Source organism: Oryctolagus cuniculus, chromosome 8, assembly GCF_964237555.1.
Source record: "Oryctolagus cuniculus chromosome 8, mOryCun1.1, whole genome shotgun sequence".
NCBI lineage: Eukaryota > Metazoa > Chordata > Mammalia > Lagomorpha > Leporidae > Oryctolagus > Oryctolagus cuniculus.
Window position 1 is genome coordinate 10,184,183 of NC_091439.1, and position 9,102 is coordinate 10,193,284.

A 9,102-nucleotide genomic window follows, 5' to 3' on the forward strand; every position below is an offset into this window, starting at 1 on the left:
TGCATCTGCTGGCACCTTGCTCTGGGACTTCCAGAACTGTGAGGAGTAAACCTGTATTGTTTAGAAACTACTCGGAGTGTTTCTGTTACAGCAGTGCAAATGGCCTAAGCCACTGGGCAGGTGGATGTCGGTCTGTCTCCTCCCACTCCTAACGCTAGGTTTTCACCAATCCCTCCCTATTCCCTTCCTTCCAGCGAATTTCTCCAAAGCATGGCTGCTTTTAGCAGAGGGTTTAAGTGGGGGAAGCTTGAACATTTTTGCAAGGGGTATTCTTGGTTGTTATAAAAATCTCAGGAATAAACAAGCACAACCGTTAAGCTCCTGGACCTGAAGTGTGACTGGTGCTGCCCCCGGGCTGCAGCTACACTGCGCAGATGCCACAGGAGGCAACTCTGGCCAGAACCTGCCAATCTCTGCTTCCTGCGGGGTCCGTGGACTGAAATCTGTCAGATGGATGGCACTGGGTGGGCTGTAGAGGAGACGTTTCCTGAGTTCCTTAAGCAACAGGTCAGTTTTCCTCTAGAAGGAAGTAAGCTCTCAAGTCCAGCTCCCTCCCAGCTCCCCCTACTCAGAAGACAAAGCCAGAAGACCAGGAGTAGGTAAAACAGGAAGTAAAGTTTATATATACAAGAATATAATGTTTATCTGAAATATTTACAGTGTTGGTTAAAGCAATATTTTTACAACTTTTTAAAGGTAAACTACTATGTATATTACAGGTAAGCTACAAAAGTTTAATTTGCAAAACTTAAGTAAAAAAATGTTTTAAACAAGGCTTAAAGGACTCAGCTCAATGATAACACTTAATTGCTTTGCCTTTTATTGAAGGCATCATACAGTGAGGAATGGTTAGTGTGCTTCCATAAGTGGTAGTGCTGCGGCTAGAACATGATGCATGCAACGTTGAAGTTCCCCGTGAGGGCGGAAAATGACCCATGATTTGCTGTTAAGACTTAGACACTTGCGTTTCAGGCCCGAAGCAAGCAGATGTTGAGATAACAGCCAGCTTTATCTCAACCCGGTTTGCTCGTGACCCACAAGTTTGGACCACAGAGAAAAATGATTAAGCGTGCATGTTACAGCACCCTTCCTGGACAGTGAAAATCTGCTGACTCAATCCAAACAGGAAAAAAAAAAATCAGACCCAAGTCACAGTCCTACCTACTCAGCACTAGCTTTAAACGAACCATTGTAAAACTTCATAAAAATATTCACGGTTTTATTAGTTTGAATATTTCTACAAGATTTGGGTGGAATTTTCCTTTATGTGAAAAACAGCTATCCATTCCTGAGGCCTTATAACTCAGGAAATGCTGGGATGCGCATGTGCAAGAGGCAGGGAGCCATGGCTCCAGGCGGGGGCCGCCGGGCCTGGCCTGGAGCTGAGGTCCCCGAGCGAGCGGAAGTGGTCAGCCGAGCTCGGGAGCCGGCCTGTCGGGAGCCCTGCGCCAGAGGCGCTGCGGAAGCTAGCACTGCAGCTTGCGGATGCTGCGCGAGATGCGCTTGAACTCCCGCTGCCCCTTCTGCCAGCGCTTCACCGAGGTGATGACCAGCTCCCCGCCCTGCTTCTGTCCCATGACCAGATAGGGTGCATTGATGTCATTCATCTCCTCGCAGGTGCACTGCAAGCTGTCCTTGAGCCACAGCACCGACTTCTTCAGGTCCCTTTCGGACACGCCGTTCAGCTTGTAAATGGTCTTGCTCTTGGTCTCCAGGATGATTTTCGTGTCTCTGTTGATGTAGGTTATCTCCTTCACTTTGATTTTCAAGGCTAGGAAGACAAGAGGGGTTGGGGGAGGCAGAAAGCAAGGCGCCAGTTACAGGGAGGGCCTGCAGCGCCCCTCCCCCTCCCCCGTCTGGGTGGGTTGGCCCGCGGTGGGGGTGGGGAGGTGTGTGTGGGGGGTGATGCACCTCTTATTGCTAATGAGACCCTCAAGGGCTGCACGCTGGGGCGGGGAGCTGTGGGAAGCAGGTGGCTCCATTTCTAAAGCCTCAAAGCCTTTGCCAGGCACTTTGTTTCAAATCAACCATCCTTTCAAAAACTCTCTCTTTGCAGGCATCCATTAAGTTCTCTTCCCTTGTCCCAGCCCTTGTGCTCCTAAGTAGGTTGCATGCGGTTCACGCTCTGCCCACCAAATGACTTCCCCTATTGGAAACCTCCGCATGAAAAGAAATGCCTGAGTCTTAGGTGAAACATGATCCTTCTGTGGCTGTAAACTTTAAACTCAATTTATTATGTCGGAGAGGTTTTTGGACAAACCTGTAAGGAAATTGTATCACACAATCATTGTTTTCTAAAGAACAGATTACAGGGAAAAAGAATTGATCTTACAGCTGCATTTGATTTGGCAAAGTAACTAGGAGAAAAAAAATAGGCAAGACTCTTTTTAAGAGCACAACATGTTTAGCCATAAAAGTGTTTTTCTGAAGACCTCACCCTCATATGCTCTCATTTGCCTGTCCAAGACCGTATATGTGCTGTTTCCAAAATGTATGTGAGACTCATTAGAATGTGAAGACCACAAGTTAAGTGGCTTGCTGCAAAAGACACATTTTGTAGGCATGAACAGTGTGCTCTGGGAAAGAAAACCCTACACACGCATACATACAGGCTGGGGTTAAATCTCAAGAAGTCCATGAAGGCGGGAGAGGGGTAGAATCTTAAGGTTGGAAGGGATCCATCCCATTAAAATCTCCGGTTACACACAGAGAATGAAATCCAGAGAAGTTGAGTGACTTGCACGAGGTCACCGAGTTAGGTTGTGTCCCAGCCTAGTGCGTCCATGCTCTGTCAAATTCCTCACCCTGGCTGCAGCTTGGCCAACTCTGGTGCCACTGAGAGCTGCTCCGTGGGGATGATGCGCAAGTATGACTTTCTGAGTTGGGCGGGGTTTAATGCATTGTTTACATTCATTAATGGGAGGAGTTTTGTGTGTATCCAGCTCTTTGGGGTTTTCTTCTTTTTCCTTTTAATCTCAGAGAGGGAATTTGACTGAGGGTAGCTTCCCAGGCAACCAGCAAACGACAAAAATTGCATCAGGTAAAAATCAAGGATGCTGTCACTAAGCCAGCCAGACTTTTGTCTGTTATGATAGCCATCTGAACCTGAGTGTGGCATACTCTGAGTTTATTAGATGCAAAGCATGCAATAAGCCAGGTGGACACAGCCCACATCCTTGTAGCCTCTGCAGAGGGGGTGGAGGGGCCAGTAGACCCCGTCCTGGTGGGAGACATGGACTTGGTCTCTAGAACAGGTAGGGCATGTGCAAGATTTCACCGAGCCAAATAAACCATCCTTGAGCTCCAAGCGTCAATGAACTCAGCAGTTTGAGCGAGAAGGAAGAGACATTCCTCACTGTTCTCTAGCTCTCAAATTACTCTGCAATTACTTACCATGGGGAAACACCAGGGATTTCCTCCTTGGATTTTCAGCTGGGACCAAACATGGGGAATCAAAGCCCCAAAATAACTTTTCCCACCCTGGAAGACATGACTGAGGAGCTGCTGCAGGAGGCAGAGGTGGTGGTCCTGTGTGTCCACCAGTGGGCTGTACACGTGTGAAGGCAGTTCTGAGCCAGTACTTGACCAATGAAGTAAGGAGATGGTCTACATTTTCCCTGTACTTTAGACACAGAACCTAACCCTAACCTCTAACCCTGTGTACTGGTGAGGCTCTGGCTGCTAACACGCCTGGCTCTCAGCTACTTTGAGTTGTACACAGAAACCCAAGAAACCCTTGTGCTCTGGGAAGGGTTGGTTTGAGCTCTGAGCGGCTTCCTTTCTGTCCCCTTTCTCAGCTGTGTGAAGTCTTTTCCTAACCCTGGTGATTAAGATTGTTTGGGGACCCGCTAGGGTTAAACCCAGGTACTTCCTGGGGGAGACGTGTGGTTGTTAGGCAGCACTGATTGGGTTTTGCCAAATATGCAGAAACATTCATCTAGGTCTGCTAGAGTCTGCTATTGACAGTGCAGGGACCATGTCCATGTCCACCAGTGAGTTTAGTCTCCTGCTTGAACACATACTTTCAAGAGGTGCCAGCCTCTCTAACACACCGAAAGGTGCCTGCCCTTGCAACAGGCTTGAAGCAGGAATGCCTTAGGAGTTCAGTCACCCCCAACTCTGCATTTTGCACTGATGTGTGTGTGTCCTGCTGGGCTGCTTCCTTCATCTGAAGGGGGGCTGAGGACAGTAGAGGAGGTACTGGCGGAAGACTTCTGTGCCGACAGTCTCCAGCTCCTTGTCTTCTGGTCACCCTCTCTTAAGGAGAGTGATTTACAAGGGTGTTTCAAAAAGTTCATGGAGACATGGATTTAAAAGATAAGTATGGGCAGGCATTTGGCTTAGAGTTTAAGATGCCCACATTCCATACTGGAGTATTGGTTTGGAGTCCTGGCTCTGGCTCCAGACTCCAGCTTCCTGCTAACTGTGCAGACCCTAGGAGGCAGCAGTGATGGCTCAAGTAATTAGGTTCCTGCCACCCACATGGAGACCTGGATTGCATTTTTAGCTCCTGGCTTTAGCCTGGCTGAGTTGAGGCTGTCTTGCATTTGGGGAGTGAACCAGAGGATCAGAGCTCCCTCTGTTTGTCTCTTAAATTAAAAAAAAAAAAAAGATAAGTTTACTTTGGTACAAAATTTTTTGAAACCCATAGTTTTTTCATAATATTCATTGAACATGAATTTTTTGAACACTCCTTGCGTGAATGGATTTCAAAATGCTTTGTTTCAGGGAAGACTTACGTTCAATTCTATTTGCTACAGACTTTCTGAATTAGCCTCAAAGTACTTTATGGAACTTGGGCAACATATCACACATGTGTTTTTACTGTCCTCAAGTACCAGGTCATCATGACATCTTCTGTGTATGTTGACAAAACAATGGGAAACATGTCTAGATTTTAAGATGGTGTTTCCCGGTTACACAAAAGCCCATGTTAGGTGTCTTGTTGGTAAATTTAAGTAGCCCCTCCCCTACAGCTGAGTACCTAGTGCCTTGGGTATATATGCAGAATTCTGAGGAGGAAATAATAATGAAAAAAGTAAAAGTAGCTTGATGTTGACGCCAGGGGAAATTTGCTGTGAGTGGCCAATCTGAATCTGTTTTGTGGATGCTCCCTGGGATATTTCCCTCCTAGATGCACCTGACAAGTGACTGAAAGTGAAGATGGTGCAGGGTACGCTCGTTGGCAAGACAAGGTCAAAGTGAAGAATAAAAATGTGCCCTTGAAAATTGCTGATATGATTACTTCTCATTATGCGATTATTGCTTAAGAGAACAATGAGTCTCAATTTAAAAACGGAACTCAATACAAGATAGTTACATAAGGAGACACTGGCACCAAGCAAGTTAAATGAGTATGGGAAACACGGACCATGGTTATATTTCACCTTTACCTAGTAACGGCTTAAGGATTTGTCCCTGTAAGTCTCACTGGTAATAAAAGGTTTGAATGTGAAATCTGCTGCTGCTGGTGCATGTATATTACTTACCAAAGTCATTTTTGCAAAGTGTTTCCATTATGTCGTTGTCATCTTCATTTTTACTTTTGCAGGCTTCACATACCTTTGGAGCTAGAAATGTAGAGAACAGTCTTTAGTGAGTTTGTGTAAAAGGGAACAGCAGGTGGCATTTGTAAACAACACAGAGGGCTCATCGAGGCCAGCGTGTCTGGTGTCTGCCGTCCCCCTCCAGTCCCTATCAAAGTAGGATCACGCTTCTCGTATCTGGTTGGGCAAAATGAGGTCATCCAGATGGTGTGGGTACCAATGACTTCCAGCTGCAAAGGGACCTGGTGGGGAGAGTGTGCAGGTGTGTGTAGCTACAAGTAGCTGGGACAGGTTGCAGCTCTTCCACTCATCCCTCCTCACCCACCCCGGGACAGATCTGGCCTGAGAAAGTTCCTCCCAAAGCCTGTCAAAGAAGGCACACAAGCGGCAAAGATCCTTGAGGGGGCTGGGAAAATGACCATAGGCTATAGCCAATTTTTATTTTCAGGACACTGGAGTAGCCCATGTTATTCAGTAGAGCTCTGGGTGTCAGGCGAATGAGCTCCAAGTCTGGTCTGGGAGGGGTGGCTGATGTTGTGATGTTGGGGGGGGAGTGGGGAGGTGAGTTCCACCTGGGACATACACCTCAGTGATTGCACAGCCTGTTGTGCAGGGCTCCACATCACTGGGTGCTTTTGGCCACACTTGCTTGGCTGAAATTAGGCAGCATTGATTGCATTGTTACCTACAAGGTCCCTGGTCCAGCTTCCTCTTGCCCCTCTTTGCCTGTTTCAAACTCTAAAAACAAACACACACAAACTCCTTCCCAATGCTAATCCAAGATGAAGCAAAACTGTCTATGAAGCTGACCAGACCTAGGAATTGCGTAACAAGCGCGGATTATCAGAGTTTGATCTTTCTGAGGGGGGGAAAGGAAGTAGAAAACATACCTTTTCTCTCATTTATAAATGGCTTTTAAAAATTTATAAGTGGCTTTTAAAAATCAGGTGAAATTAGATTTTTCACAAATATGAAACTGAATTCTCACAGAAAAAAACTTGGTGACTCAGAAGTTGTTTATCAAACCAGAAAAAGTCACAAAGAGTAAAGTTTGAATAACACAAACTTTTCATTCTGCAGGAGCAAAGTGACTTTTGGAGAGAGGTATGTGGTGTAGAATGTTGACACTAAATAGCAGACAAGGAATAAAAACAACAGGAACACAAAGCTGCCCTTAAGGCCCCTTACCCAAACAAAAGGAAACATTTTTAATTGGGAGCTCTCAGAATGTATATAAAATGTTACTAACCTGTACTGGTTGGCCTATGCTTTATGTTGGACAAATGTTTGAAAAATGCCAAACATTTGCAATAAATTAGAAATCTAACCAATAAGATGATTGCAAACTCATGGTGCCTGCCAGGAAAGATTGCTAAATAACTTTGCATTTTCTTTAATGATGTCTGTAGGAAAACAGAGATGGAAAGGGAGATGCTGCCGAAGCCCTGAGCGGGATTAGGAAGCCCCTTTTTTATCCCAGGGGGACCTAAATCAGCTCAGACACATTGTATATGTTTTCCTTTCAGGAAAAATAGCAAGAGCCCATGAGGTTTTCATTGCTTTGATGGTTTTTGTACAGGAACTCCCCCTCTGTTTTTTTTTTTTTTTTTTTTAAACTCGGGGAATTCTCTTTTGCATGATTTTTCTCCAGTTAATTAAAACCAGTCCGCAGAGAAAAAATCTGATAGGGATCGAAAGAGGGTCCCCGCGGGGGTCTCATCAAGGCCTACTTCCCCAAGCACCTGAGCGGTTACCACCAACACTCATTTTTCCCACACACAAAGCCAGCTCTGCTTTTTATTTCTGAAACCTAAGTTCGCAGAGGACAAATAGAGGCAAAGTTATTAACGCGCGGGCGCGAGTGTGTGCATCTCGGTTATCCGGCCCGCGTGGGAAATCCTGCCCAGCGGCAAGACAGTGCGGGACGCGGCCGAAGGAGCCCCTGCGCGGGGTTCGCCGCCTTGCGCGTAGAGCCGCTCCGCACGCGGCGCGAGCATCCCGAACAGAAGCGTCTCCAGGGAAAAGCCGCCGTCAGCGCCCCGTTTTTGTGAACACAGCCTGGCCCTAAGCCTCGCTGGAGGAGCACAGGAGCCTCAGGGGTCTCAAATTCGGGCTAGCAAGGACGGCAGACCAGGCCAGGCGAAGCGTCTCCGGCCCTTCCCGGGACGGGCATCCGCGCCGGGCCGCGGGCTTCCCCGGCAGCGCCTCCGCCGAGCCGGCAGGGGAAGGCTTACCTTCCTCGGTGGCCGGCAGGAGGTGGTCGCTGCTAGCCAGCGGGATGCAGAGGTCGTTGTCCTGGGGAAAGCGATCGCACTCGAGCATGTCGGGCCAGGGGAAGCCGAAGGCGGACATGACCGGGGCGCAGCGGTCCTTCACCTGCACGCAGAGCGAGTGGCACGGCTGGATGGTCTCGTCCAGGTCGTCGAGGCAGACGGGGGCGAAGAGCGAGCACAGGAACTTCTTGGTGTCTGGGTGGCACTGCTTCATGACCAGCGGGATCCAGGCGCCCGCCTGCTCCAGCACCTCTTTCATGGTCTCGTGGCCCAGCAGGTTGGGCAGCCGCATGTTCTGGTACTCGATGCCATGGCACAGCTGCAGGGTGGCCGGGATGGGCTTGCAGTTGCTGCGCTTGTAGGAGAAGTCGGGCTGGCCGAAGAGGAAGAGCCCGCGCGCCGAGCCCAGGCAGCAGTGCGAGGCGAGCACGAGCAGCAGCAGCGAGCCGGGGCCCTGCGGCATGGTGGGCGCGCGACCCCCGCGGGGGCGGAGAGAGCCGAGCCGGGGGAAGCGCGAGGCGACCGGAGCCCGAGCTCGACCCGGGCGCGCTCAGGGGATCGAGGGAGCCGGCGGCAGGCGCGCGGAGGAGCCGGGCACCGGGAGGCGCGGGCGAGGCGCTGCAAGCCGACGCGCGGCTCCGGGGGGCGCCGACCCGGGGGAGCAGAGTGAGCCGGGGCTGGGGCACAGCCAGAGTTTTCTTGGCCTTTTTTATGCAAATCTGGAGGTGGCGGGGGGCGGGGGGCAGCAGGGGAGGAGCCAGTGGAGAGTAATTTGAGGAGGGCTGGCCGCGACTTCTCGGTCTGCTTTTCCGTTGCGAATGCCCCTCACGCGCTCCCTGGGAGGAAACTCGGGCTGCACCCCCTCCCCAGATGCTGCCGCGCGCGCGCTCTCAGTATCAACATAGACCCGCCTGGCCGCTGCGCCCCTGCCCTGGGCGGGTCGATCGCGCCGGCGGCCGGGGCACACGGTGAGCGGGAGCCGGCCCGGGTCTGTGCTGACCCGATCCGCTCTGATGGTTGCTCGGGCCGCGGCATTGCAGGCGCGCACGAGTCCCCGGAGCCCTGGGCCCGGCGGGCCGGCGCTCTTTGTGCCCGGGGCTCAGAGTATAAGATTCGCCTCGCCGAGTTCTGCAGCCTGGCCCATGTGGGGTTCCCTCCTACCCGTCCACTTCCTACCTCCCCCCCGCCCCAGGCCCTTAAAAAAATCAAACAAACCAGAACTCTAGTCATGTGGGCAAAACTTGACAGGAAAAACGAGCCAGCATCATAGTGCTGGGGCTGTA

At 50.2% G+C, this 9,102-nt stretch overlaps 1 protein-coding gene across 1 annotated transcript; it reads right to left on the reverse strand.

Moving 5' to 3' along the window:
- Window positions 1-596: 596 nt before the first annotated feature.
- On the reverse strand, window positions 597-8,613 carry SFRP2 (secreted frizzled related protein 2). Its single transcript, XM_002716888.5, has 3 exons — window positions 7,781-8,613; window positions 5,490-5,570; window positions 597-1,771 (listed from the first exon to the last, which is right to left on the reverse strand). Exons 1-3 carry the CDS (start codon window positions 8,280-8,282, stop codon window positions 1,467-1,469), a joined length of 888 nt encoding a protein of 295 aa, XP_002716934.1. The 5' UTR covers window positions 8,283-8,613; the 3' UTR covers window positions 597-1,466.
- Between the last annotated feature and the right edge of the window lie 489 nt (window positions 8,614-9,102).

What these genes read in the sequence shown, in the direction of transcription:
- SFRP2 (XM_002716888.5), bottom strand. Translation starts at nt 8,282, where the DNA reads ATGCCGCAGGGCCCCGGCTCGCTGCTGCTGCTCGTGCTCGCCTCGCAC. An exon ending in CCTGCCGGCCACCGAGGAAG is followed by an intron (nt 5,571 to 7,780) that starts GTAAGCCTTCCC and finishes CTACATTTCTAG; the next exon opens with CTCCAAAGGTATGTGAAGCC. An exon ending in ACTTTGCAAAAATGACTTTG is followed by an intron (nt 1,772 to 5,489) that starts GTAAGTAATATA and finishes TTGTCTTCCTAG; the next exon opens with CCTTGAAAATCAAAGTGAAG.